This window comes from Onychomys torridus, chromosome 6, assembly GCF_903995425.1.
Source record: "Onychomys torridus chromosome 6, mOncTor1.1, whole genome shotgun sequence".
NCBI classification, from domain to species: Eukaryota; Metazoa; Chordata; class Mammalia; order Rodentia; family Cricetidae; genus Onychomys; species Onychomys torridus.
In genome coordinates this window covers 76131238-76144173 of record NC_050448.1, presented here as the reverse complement: position 1 = coordinate 76144173, position 12936 = coordinate 76131238, and the positions used below count along the sequence as shown (strand labels likewise).

The 12936-nt window shown below is 48.4% G+C and overlaps 1 protein-coding gene across 1 annotated transcript in view; it reads left to right on the top strand.

Moving 5' to 3' along the window:
- Positions 1-6995: 6995 nt before the first annotated feature.
- Positions 6996-12936, top strand: part of Atp1a1 (ATPase Na+/K+ transporting subunit alpha 1) — a 27848-nt gene continuing 21907 nt past the window's right edge. The window contains exon 1 of the mRNA XM_036190250.1: positions 6996-7316. Coding sequence (XP_036046143.1) covers positions 7305-7316 — 12 coding nt within the window. The 5' untranslated portion in view covers positions 6996-7304. The remainder of the gene's footprint in view (positions 7317-12936) is intronic.

Sequence of the window (12936 nt, the reverse complement as noted above, 5' to 3'; positions counted from 1 at the left end):
CGAGCCTGTGTTTAGAAGTCAAGGCAGGGTTTGTGCTGATACTTCCATACCTGCCAAGAGCAGCTGATGTGAACCAGGTGGCCTGCTTCGAGCAGAATTCAATTACCCAGATGGCAACTGCTTCTTAATTCAAAACTTTCACAGCGCCTTTTTTTTTTCCATTATGAAAAATGAGAGGGGGAAGAGAATATACTGAGTTGGAGCACTTCTGGTTTATGAGATTAGAGCCATGGGAGGGAACTGTGTCCCTGGCCTGTGGCAGCTCCCTGCAGCTCCAGCCCCAAGCAGGATACCTGCCTGGCATGGCCTGGCTGCTGGTTCCTGGAACAGAAAGTGATAGGCCTGTAACTCAGCTCCCTTGTGGGCCTGGTCTTAGGAAGCTAGAATAACTCCTCAGTTAATTAGTGATTTTATTAGCAGATGGCTTTTTTTTTTTTTTTTTTTTTTGGTTTTTGAGACAGGGTTTCTCTGTGTAACTTTGTGCCTTTTCCTTGGAACTCACTTGGTAGTCCAGGTTGGCCTCGAACTCACAGAGATCTGCCTGGCTCTGCCTTCCGAGTGCTGGGATTAAAGGCGTGCGCCACCACCGCCCAGCTCTTCTTTTTTGAAGAAACAAAAACATGGACAAAGATTTTAAATTGCATTTGGAGGCGATGTGAAAGCATCCCCCTCCCTCCAAGGCTGTTGGGCATCAGGCCCTGCAGTGAGGACCCTGGCTTTTCAGGTCTCTTATTCTGCTGGTGAAAATCCCTTGTCTGGACTGCAGCAGTGACGTTTTTTGGTGGCCTTATTCCCCTGGCCCTTAATAGTTTGGTAATAACCAGCTATTCGGACAGGCAGGGTGTTGGGCTGAGCTCTGCCACCTGACTTGGTGGAGACCAGCTGGCTGTGTGTTGGATGAGAGATGGAGACAGGGAGGGGAAGAGTGAAGCCGAAGTAGATTCTGCTCTCTCTTCCTCCTCTCTTACATCCACATCTGTGGATCTTCATCCTTCTCACGCCCTTATGTCTCCCAGGCTGAGTAGCTATTTGGAATCAAGATAATTCTTTATACTTTGGGGGATCATTATGAATGGTGGCAATACATTAGGCTTCATGTATATTGTGTTTTGAGCCCTTATAGCCATACAGTGATATAGTTAATAAATCATATAATTTTATGAATGATGAAAACACTGTTATTATGTGGGAAAGGTATGAGGATGGGATACTGTTTTGATCAACAATTTGGGGTCTATCACCTCCACCACCACCACCTTCAACATCTCCACCACCATCATCAGCATCTCTACCAACTACATCACCAGCATCCCTATCACCATCATCGACCTCCACCGCCATCATTTTCTCCACCATCACCTCATCACTATCATCAACATCAGTACTACCACCCTAATTATTGTCACCATCACCACTGTCTCCACCACTACCTCTACTGTCCTGTCTGCAATCAAATATCAAATGTCAAGTTGGCAAGGACCTTTCTAGAAAGTGAAATGCTGAGATTCATTGCCACAGGGAACAAATATTACTTGAGCTCTTTGGGCAATTGAAGCTAAATTATTCATTAATTTGGACTCTTCTTCCTTTCTCTAGCCCCTATAATTTCAATCTTTATTGTGAGATTGGTTGCCAGGTGGCTTAAATTGTCTTTAGTCACTGCAATTGCATTAAGTGCCGGTTTCTGACAATGCCCACAACAGCAGCAGAAAGTCTTTAGTCTATTTGGGAGTTTCATTTAACAACCCATATCAGGAAGCCAGAAATAAAAAAGCCTGGTCTTCCTAGCCAATTGAACTGTCTTTTGGGGCTGAGGGGGTTGCATTAACTGATTGAGAAAAGTATGCCTCTCTTGCAGTTTGTTCTCTCTCCCATCCTCAGCAATTTGGAAGGCTCTGTTGGGAGGAAGTAGTGGATAATGGGGATGATGTTGGAAATTAAGAAACACTGTATGTACTTTAAAATAAGAAAAGAAAAAAAAAAAGGAAAATAGAGTAAGCCATCACAAAGGTATAGGCAGAAACAGATACCTTGAGAGTCTGAATTCAACAGGACTAGGGGAGCATTGATAAACAGGGGAGCATTGATAAACTAAGCATGCTTTCTTTTCTGCCAAAGAAATCTATTCAAAGCCACGGCCCTTCTCAAAACCCTGCCACACCTCCCTGTGGCCTACAGGATCAAGTTCAAGGCCCCAGATAGCTTCTAAGTCCTCAACAGTTTGTCTGCTACCACCCCCACAAAGTCACCCTCTGCTTCTCTCCCTCTTGACCAAGGCTCCAACCGTGAACTGTGAGTCCACCCTCCAGCAGACCAGGATAACGTCTTGAAAATTTACCCATGTGCTGTGTTTTATTTGAGCTTGCCTGATCCTCCCAAATACACTTGGGTGTCTCAAGGTCCAGTCAGGCATGTTTCCCAATTCTCTGGGCAGAGCTGGCTGCTTCCTCCTCCTCACTCTGGCGATGCTCTGCTCTGATCCAGGTCCTCTGACCATGTCACTAATGTCTCCTTGCATGTCTTCCTTTCATGCTCAATGGTCAGTTCTTCACAGATGGAGTGTTCCTTTCAGTCTTTCACATTAACACCAGGCACTGTGTCAGACTCTGTAATAAGCCTAGAGATCCAATAACAGTTATTCTGTTTCATATAAAATGGCTCTTATCTCTGTTAACTAATCCAAGGGTACCAGAGTTATGTGTTGGACACGGCTCTTTGTGAGAGAGGAAGTAAAAACACCTCCTAGGGACTTTCTTATGAGTTCGCACGTGGGGGTCATCCATCACCAAAATGGCAGCCTCCTGGCTAAACACAAGCTGCTAGGAATGAATTGAGCTGGTTGCTATTTTCGTACCTGACCTATTTTTCTGTTATTTCTATGGCCGTGACAAAAGCTTCCAGACTTTTATACATGAATCACACTACTTCAAGATGACTTTTTGCTCGCTCCTCTGAAGATAGCTCTTCCCTAAGAAGAAAATTTGTGTGTTCCCCAACACACAGCTCCAGTGTTTTGGCATGTCTAGAAGAGTTTTGCTCTCTGTAGGACCAACCTCCACAGAACACTTTTGATTGTTTTTGTGTAGTTTTCAGGCCAAGAATTGCAAACCCATCTAGCCCAGAGATAGTAATAGTTTCCTCAGGGCATGGCTTTACCCTTCGGAAGGCAGGCAGAAGTAAATAACAGTCACCTACACTGCTCTTCTTGACTCAGGGCTTGCCCATGCTGAGTAAGCCTGCCTGAAGTCATACCTAGATGCCGCTGGCTGAAAACGGAACTCCAGGAACTGTGCGATTTCCAAGTCCCAGGCCCCTGCTTTGTCCTTTTTCTGCTGTTGTCCCGTGGCTGTTGAGTTTCTAACTGCAAGGACACACCACTGTTTCTGAGTGCTTGGGGATGAGATGAGGTTGAGGTGAACACAGAACCCTCATGTGTAAACTCAGGAAACAAAGTAGAACACACAAGAAACAGCTAAAGGATCTTTATTACTGTTTTATTTTTAAAATGCCGCTCTTAATAAGAACAAATTACTTAAGTATCAGTTTCATTAGAGGGATGGTAAATTAGAGAGGGATGCGTTGTGGTTGGCAATAATCTGTGACGGTCACCAATTATATACTGAACCTTCAACATTCCCAGAGGTAAAACTTGAAGTCTTCTCCAGCCATTAGTCCATGAAGATGTACCAAAGAGCTCTCCAAAGATACACCAAGGAGCTTTCAAAAGGAATTAAGAGCTGAGGTAGGAAATGGAATTTGGTAGGAAAGCTTACAGGAGCTGGAGTTAGTTCTCTGCTGATTGGGATGGCTGGCAATGTGCATGGACTGTGGTTTTAAAGTAGGCAGTAATGGGGTGGCGAAATGGCTCAGTGGGTAAAGGTGCTTGCTGCAAAACTTGACAACTTAAGTTCGATCCTCGGGACCAACACGGTAGAAAGAGAGAATCAACTTCTGCAAGTGGTCCTCATGTATGCTGTGCCCCTAAATAAAAATGTAGGTGTGATTTTTTTTTAATTGAAAAACAAGCAGGCAACAATCAAACAAACAGGAGAGAGGAGATGGGTTTTCCATGGAGGGGTAGAAATGAGCTAGGAAGAACCTTTCAGGGGATAACCGAAGTTGGCTTGGAGGAAGGGGAGGGTTCTCTGGGGAGCCTGGGAATGGGTACAGGATAAAAAGGGGCACTTATAACTGTTTACATGCTAACTCTAGGGCAAGCGAGGCCACGGAAAATCTCATCATCCCAAATTCCTAGCTCATTGATGTCCCAAATATTTGCTTCCTATAGAAAATGCTAATTAGCTGTGGGCTCCAAGCCATCTTCTGAAGTCCTTAATTGCGGCGTCGTGTTTATTCAATTCTGCAAGTGCTCACTCTAAGTGCTAATGTTCTTGGCTCAGAACACTAACTTGCATCATACTTTTCATGCATCTGCTGACTCTGTTCACAGTGATTGGGTCAGCCTCCTTCACTGGGATCAGAGCCTCCTCCTGGAGGCATCCACACCTGGCAGCCCTGAGGTCTGTAAATGCTGAGTCTGGTCCCATCCATTTAAGTTTAAAGCTAGCCACTTTAAAGGGTTGAGACATTAAGGAGCCAGGAGGAGAGATTTTAGGTGGCTGGCTCTTTCTCCTGTCATCCACTGCTGTCTTCTGCACCAGGCTGGGACTAGGAACTGGAAAAGGTATCCAAATGCCCTGCCAGTATCTGCGGGGGGGGGGGGGGGGGGTGGTGTCCAGTGTTCATCATTCTCTGAATCTCAGTTTCTTCATCATAAAATGAGGAACATGTATGTCTTTGATGTCTAAGATTTTATTCAGAAGTCTCTCCTAAGAACAGGAGGGGGGTCCCTTTCAAGAAGAGACCTTCAATCCTCTTCCCTGGATAATGTGTCTTAAACCTGAGACCTCCACACTTCCATCTTACTCCATACCTTGTCTCTCACTTGCTTCCGTACCCACATCCACAGCTCTACCTCTCAACCAGGCAGGGAGTCTCTCCATCGCTTGTTCACTGGGAAGTCAGTTCTATGTTCAGACACCAAAATATAAAGTTCAAAGATGGTTTAAATGTCCAGTTTCAAAGCCAAGCTCCCGCAGTCAGCAGTCAAGTGCCCCCAGTTTCCCACTGTTCCATTTGAAGCCATGTAAGAACCCCATAGCAGGTTAAAAACAAAAAAACCTATTGTATGAAGCCAAAAGCAAAACACAGGGTTTAATTAGAAGTCTGTACGCACTTTGCCTTTTCTCCACCCGTGAAAACAACTAGAAACCCCTGGTCTCCTAAAAGGACATCAGCAACCCACAGCTGTCAACTTAACTGCTCTGGAGACCAGACAACCAATGCCTTGACCTCCCAGGGCTTATTTTGTTGAATGAATGGATGATGTGAGTAAAGAGACCACAATTCAGGCTTGTGCTTTCTACATTTTGTTGTAGTGTTTAGATCAGGGCCTAGGGGTAGTTAATCTTAAACTAAGATCTCCAGCAGGCAAAGCCTTTCTGCACAGTAGCAGTGATCAGGCCAGGAAGTAGCTAACACTCTGTGGCCTTCTGTTGAACTAACAAGGTTGGGACTGCTGCTCTGGTTTGGGGGGCTCTTTCCCCAGAATCATGGTTTTGGATTCTGCTTACAGTCCCTTTGCTCTCTTAGGCCTGAACTCATTAAGTCCCCGGAGGAAATAAAAGGCTGCATTCTCCTAGAAGCACCAGTTGCTTCTAAGAAGTGCTAAGAATCATTCTATGGAATTTAACTACTAACAGTGGCTAGCTGGATGTTTCTGCTTCCCTTCCCCTTTTGGAAGCCCCACACCCTAGGAAGAATTGACACCTACAGTTGATAGGTCTAGCTCTAACTAAGGAGTTAATGTTTTCCTTGCTTCTCATAGGAGTTTCCAGAGATGGAAAGCCAGTGTCTCCTCTGAATCCTGCACTTTCCCAGAGCGCTTGCTTTCCTGACATTGTTAATAAGAATAATACTTTTTTTTTTTTTTAATGTTGAACTTCAGCCGTTGCGGTGCCTGCTAAGCTGCCTGAAACTATAGAGAGAAGCCCCACCGTGCAACTGCCAGGGGCTTGAGTGGGTTGGAATGGGAGTGAGACTGAGGGGCCCCCCTGGGTAGCCCAGGATGCCCTGGAGGAGGAGGGGCTATGCTGGTGGGAGGTGCGAGCCACAGACAGGTCTTCAAAACATCTCCCCCTTGAGTCACCTCTTTTACTAAAGATGGGCATTCTTTGGGGTTTCAGGTTTTTCTACCCTAAAAAGGAGAATCTCTTGGACAAGCAGGTTGCCACCCCGCTCCTCTTTTCACAAGAACGTTTCATTTCATTCACACGGAGCTGTGAATGAATTTCCTTACTGGCTGTATTTTTGGGTAGTCATTTTGGGGTCTTGAAGGAAGGGAAGTGTATGTGGTGTGTGTGTGTGTGTGTGTGTGTGTGTGTGTGTGTGTGTGTGTGTGTGTGTGTGTGTGTCTGTCTGTCTGTCTGTGTGTATTCCGAAGCATTTCTCTAGTGGAGGAGTGAGACGTAGTAAGAGGACCCCAAGATGAAAGAAGTAAAGGGAAGGCACCAAGAGCCCGGGGAGGGCATCAGCAGATGGACGCCAGCCTGCATTACTCAGAAAGGAGTCCCTCGGAGTCACGGAGCTGCAGTCCAACCGGGGCCCTTGAGATCCCTGATGCTGGAGAAAAGCTAAGCTGAGTGAGTGGGCTAGCCCAGTTCCCCTGCGCCGCACCCACTGCGGACCTTCTGTGCTTTACTCCGCAGGCTGCTCACTCCAGTCCCCGGTGTCCTGCAGGCGGACGCGCACCGCAGCCCTCGCGAGACCCGGACACGCGCGTCCTGGGCTCCGGCGCCCTCCTGCCGGGAGCCCCGGGCTGGCAGCCGCTTGCACGGTCCCGGCCCGATGGGGAGGGGTTAGAGACGGGGGCGGAGCCAGCTGGAGCCGGTGTCAGGTTGCTCCGGTAACGGTGACGTGTACGCGTGGGCGGAGCCATCACGCAGGTTGCATATTTTAGGAAGTGAGGAGGAGGCGCGGGCTCGAGCTGCGGCTGGGTCTGGGGCGCGGAGCCTCGGCGGGAGGAGGCGGACACGTGGCAGCGGCGGCGGCGGCGGCGGCAGCAGCGGCGGCAGCAGCGGCGGCCTCGGTCCGGGGCGCCAGCCGTCCTCCCTCTTTCCTCCCGCAGCAGCCCTAGTTCCCGCCTCTCGGCTCCCCCGGCCACGCTCTCCGGGCCGGGAGCTGCTCTCTCCTCTTTCTAGTTTCCAGCCACAGGACCCCGGCGCGGGGCCCGCAGCGCCGCCACCATGGGGAAGGGGGTGAGTGTTGGGCGAGCCCGGGCCGCGGGAGGGGTCCGGGGAGGAAGCGGCTTGGAGACCAGGCTCTTAGCAATGGAGGAGCGGGCGAGGGGCGGGCGCTGAGCGCGGGCGGCGGGCGGAGAGGGGGAGCGCCCGAGGAGGCATCCCCAAGCCGGGCGCCTGCTCTGCCTGCGCCCTCCGGTCGCCCTCATCGCGCGCCTTGCGCTTCCTTTCTCCCTCCTCCCTCCGTGCCCAGGGGAAGGAGCGCTCCTCCCCTTCCCCCGGGGAGCTCCGCCAGGGCCCCCTCGTGGTGGCGGTTCTAGCCACGGCCCGGCGCCGGCGAGGGCAGCCTCCGGGTCGAGACTCCCTTCTCCCGGAGGCGCTGGGGCTCGGCCAGCTCCCCGCAGAGGCGACTGCCCTCCCCCAAAGGAAAAAAACTGGCTTCCCCTTACGGTAGAGCCAACCCAGCGAAGCTAGTGCCAGAAAGGGTGTGACTTCACAACCCTAAGATAGCCTTTAAGGTATACTTTTGAGAGCTTTAAAATGGGCCACTTTCCATAACGGGATGCGCCTTTGGTAACTGGTGTTGCCGTCTTTAACGTTGGGAGGGGTGTGCGGATTTATGTCAGGGGATGATTCTTGAAGGAGGCCAGGGCCGCTGGGTACGGTCAATCCGACAAAGAACTGGAGACTGGGCTGTTGGTGGTGTCATAAAGGCCACGAGTGTTTCCTGCACTGCTATCTCACCCAAGAGCAGTTCCCAAAGGAACTGAGGGACCCAGGGCACGACCAACGCTGTTCCTACCTTGATGACTCCCGCCCACCTCAGAAGAATTAGCTCCTGACCTCAAAGCAGCTCAAATCCAGCAGATAAAAATTATAGCCCCAAATAACCCTGAAAATATCAGTTCCTAAGTTAAAAAGGCACCAGTCATGAGAATACAGGTGGGAGAGTCCATCCATGCTATTCAGGGCTGACCAAGCAGACAGGCTACAGACACTCTGCCGGTCCTAAGGCACCTGGGTGTATACGGAGACCGGGCAGAGGGAAGCAAAATCTCTGGAGACTAAATGGATTTAGGAGGAGATAATTATAAGAAGTGCCTGGTGTGGGATTCTGGTTATGCAGCATCAGAGCAAAGAACTGATCGCCTGCCTGGCCTCCACTTCTCAGGATAGAAACTGCCTCTGTGTATCACAGGTGATCCTACATACCATCGAGGCTGTTCCTATAAGCCATTTATTCATTACGACCCCCCTCTTTCATCTCCTCTCCCCTCAAAAAGTGTCTTCATCAAGTGGAGACCTTGAGTGGCTTTGGGGAGTACAAAGACAGAGGGAAGCCGAGGAAGGTAACGTGACTTGTTCAAGGTCAAATGGTTTTTCAGTGACAACAGGTGCTGAGCAACCTGTTGCTCTCAAGCTTACATATACATCTGCCTCTTAAGCGTGACTTTGTGTGCAGAACTCTGAAGATATCCTTCAGAAGAAATTGGGTTGTTTGTACTAATAAATAAGCCAGGCAGATCTTTAAATCATGCCTATGGGCCTAGCTGAGTCTCCTTACATATGCACTGGAGTGTTACAGTAACAGTCCAACTGAGTACTTAGTGGAAGTTGAACATAAGTTTTTTATGAACCCTAGTCAATGTCTAGAGTAACAACACTAAGGTATTTGGAGTACTCTGATAAATCCGATGTTAGGGTGCATACATGCATTCATGTATGTGTGCATGCGTTTCCCAATGACTTTTGATGGCTGAACTGGTCAGAAATATTTCATACTGAAATGTTGGGATTTTTCCACATGGGGATTAAAATGTGGGCGGAGCGATGACTAAAGCCCTTTTGATAATTGGTTAACCAGGAAGCTTAACCACAGCTAATTTTAAGGTCACTGATCCCACTCCCCTTTTCTCAAGTGCCATCGGGTTTAGCTGTGGGTGATGTTCTCAGGTGATGCTTCCTAGCTTTCAAAGCCGGAGTCCTGAACATTTGGTATGAAAGTGAAGGACCAGCTTGCTGAATCATTCCTGGATAAAATAGGATTTTGTCACTTTTTTTCTTATTGAGTGTTTTTGCCAGTGACTCGGCTTACATCCTCAATGAGGCCTACCACCCAACAACTGTTTAGCTCACCAAAGGTGCACATCATAATTGTTTAGAAATGCAGGAGATTTTCTGGGTTTTCGCTGTTGTAGTTTGGTTGGGATTTTGTTTGTTTGTTTCTTTTGTTTTTAAGTTTATAAAAGATGGGAAAGGGGAGGGTTTCCCTAGCCCTTCACTGCAGGTCTGGGTTTGGTTTAATATTAACTTAGTTACCTAGAAAAGCAATCCAAGCTTTTGGGTAGTGATTTAAAGACCAGGCAGGGAAGACAGGTTCAGGTTCAGGTGACACAGGGGGGTACACATGTCAGCAGAAATCCTGGTTGTATGGTAACATTATCAGCTGCCCTTTTGGAGCTAAACTCGAAAGTGTGACTAAATACCCACTGGCTGCTATAAAGCAAGTACTTTAGACTCAAAACACTGTAAGGCAGAGTCCTCACAATGGAAAGTGGCCCAGCCCTGCCAGGAGCTGGGGGCTGGTCCTGGGAGGCCCAGGGAAGTCCAGGGAACAGAGCAGAGGGAGGGAGAGTGCTTCTACCTTTCTACTGACAGTCATGCAGTGTAAGAGTGTAACAGTTCCCTGCCTGGAAGGTTCTCTCTCTGTGGCTGTAAGGCTGTATCCTCTTGGTTGCTGCTTGCTGTTTGTTAATTTGCAGCGTTCTCTGCTGGCAAGTTTGTAACAATGATGACTCACCTTCGTGGCGGAAGGGAAGGACATGGGGAGGCAGCTCTATAAACCCAAGAAGATAGAGAACAGCCCCCACCCCAACCCCAAAAGCTTTGTAAAGATCCGGTAGGGTGTTTATCAAATGAGAGCCAAAACTTGAAATCACATTTAAGAATAAAAAGTAGGTCCAGCGTTAAAGCAGAGACTTGGTGCTCAGACTCCATCCCCGAACTCTCCCAAACCACTGCCTGAGTGTTACTTAGCAACAAGTGCACAGATAAGTGACTTTCTCTTCACATCAGTCTGCTCTCTTTGGAATAGCTCAATAATGAGAGGGAGGCATTGACTAAACTGCCCTGAAGGACTTCGTATGAAGAACTAAGTCAAATTTTTCCTTCATTGGAAGACAAGCAGGTTTTTTGCTTTTTGTTTTAAGCAAAAGCTCTGCTCCAGTTTCTGGTCTGGCCAGATGTAGAGTCCTCGCCCTGAGAATCAAGAGGAGTCATCTACGTACGGTGTATTTGGAGTGGGTGCCATACCACCATGCGGTGCAGCTCTGACTGCTGGGGCTCACTAAGTCATTAGAACTGTGTGAGTCACCCAGACCTTCATAAACTGCTGCTCTTGAGTCCCTGGCCCTTTCAAAGCTATGGAACAAATTTCCTTTCCCCTGAGAAACATTAGAGATGGAAAGGAGTGAGAACCTGTTAACCGCTCCTCAAAGAGATGTATCCATCGATGTGACTGGGAACTCTTCTTAACCTTTGCCCAACAAGCAGATCATTGAGTAGCATCTTGGATTTTCCATCATCAGCTTTCACTTTCTAAGTGAAGACTTTAACCGTGATCAGTGGTCATTGTTCACCTTTTGAAAGTCTTTTGAAATGGCCGTTTCTCAGCTGGAACATCAGTGCCCAGGGCCCCCTGCCAGCCAGCAGGCCCGGAGAAGAAATCCGAGTGTCAGGTCAGATGGGCTCACAGTAATCAGAGTGCCTGGGTTTGTATAACAAAGCACTGGGCAGACTGTTTCTCTGGTCCTGCCAGCCCTGTCTGAGTCTAGATTCCTCTGAGAACGTGTCTGGTGGGTGCTAATGTGAAGTAAAGGGAGTGTCACAATGCAGTACCTTTAAAACACCTTTGTTTATATAGATGTATTTGGGGATGGGGGGAGAGGAAACTAACCGAGTCAGGTCTGAACTTTCTCACATAGCCTTGAATTGAGAGTGTGAGAGGAAGTGTGTTCTTTGGCTGGAGTCAGAGCGACTGTTCTCTGCATATGACTCACCTCATTAGCTGTGCTGAAATCTGGTGTCAGGAATCCATAAGACATTCTTAACATTTATTTGTTTGGTGTTTGGGATAACAGGTTCTGTCAATGAGAAAAGAGGAATGCCCGCCCCCCACATACACACGTGCTTTCACCATGATTGGGTTTCGTTTGGGTCCTGAGCCAAAGGGATTTTTTTTTTTTTAATCCAATAGCCTCATTCTCCAATTGCTCTGTGACTTGACAGCGGAATATATCTGGGCATTGGCTCTTAGTGAGTTTTCTTCAAACCCCATTTAGTAACAGCGATCTCATATTCTCTGTTGGTGATCTGAAAAGCTGATGGTGTGTTGGCTCGGGCTTTATCCTGTGGAGCCTTCATTATTTGGGGACTAGTAATCACTGTAACGTTTTGTCATCCGTGGGCTGGGCTGTTTGTCTTTCCAGTCTGTTGTCCTGATGTTATTTAAGGCCCTGGGGCACTTGGGGTGCTGAGGTCTCATTTGCACCTTCCCTGGCTTGCTTCCATGGCACCGGGTGTGTTTCCCTAGGCCTCCAGCACCTTGCCCTCTGCCGCCCAGTCAGTGTGCTTCCTAGACTTCAAGCTACCCATTAAAGAGTGATGAGGACTTAACTGGAAACCGATGGCCCCCATCGGCAGGGCTTTTCAATTCATTCCGGCCTTTTGGAGAGGGAGAATGTCCCCTGGGGCTGGTGCTTTTAGTAAGTGAAAGAATTAAATACATTTTAACATGGAGAAAATCTAAAGTAGAGTGATTCTTCACGTACTTTACAATGTTTATTTTGTGAAATGGTCATGGATCCACTCTGGCAGGAGGGGTGGATTGGCAGGTTGTTAAGAATTCACTGGGGAGGAAGGTTAGGTCATGTTTCCATGGGATGGGGGAACCCAGTGGGCTACAGCCCAAGTTTAGATGCTGGGACCTGGTGCTCTGGCCTTGCTCAAATACCTTCCTCAGCATGTATGTGTCCAGGAGTGAAAAGAGGCATGGAGTGGGGGTGGGGGTACCCCCTTGGTTACCTACTCTTAAGAGAATTGCCATTCCAAAAGTGCCACTGTAGGCTGGAGAACAGCTAAAGGACCATGACTGTCTGTCCATTGTCTTCCGTCTGTCTGCACACACGCACGTGCACACACACACACACACACACTCACACACCCCTCCAGCTCAGGCTTTGGTACTGCTGTCCTATCTCCAGCTACTTAGGCTTAGCAGCAATTGGAAATGTGGCAAACTAGGCCAGATTGACACTCTCCTTAAAATGTCTCTGAAAGCTGTTTCTGTAGGAATCAAGGAATGGCAGTCATGTGTGTAGTGACGAGGTTATCACAGTGACCTCTGTACAGCACTGTGCAGAGGACCTTTACAGACAGAGCTGCGTGTGAAGGTTTGACATGACAATCAGGAAAATTGAGGGATACAGCCCCCCACCCCTATACTAACAACAGTTGGCCAAAATTAGGCAGCGCCTTCTGCAGCAACCAGGCAGATCAGCTTGTCTCTGACTTCCCTGCCAAGATGGAGTTTGCCAAATTGAGTTTGAAGGTGCTGTCTCCACAGCCCTCTTGGCCAGCT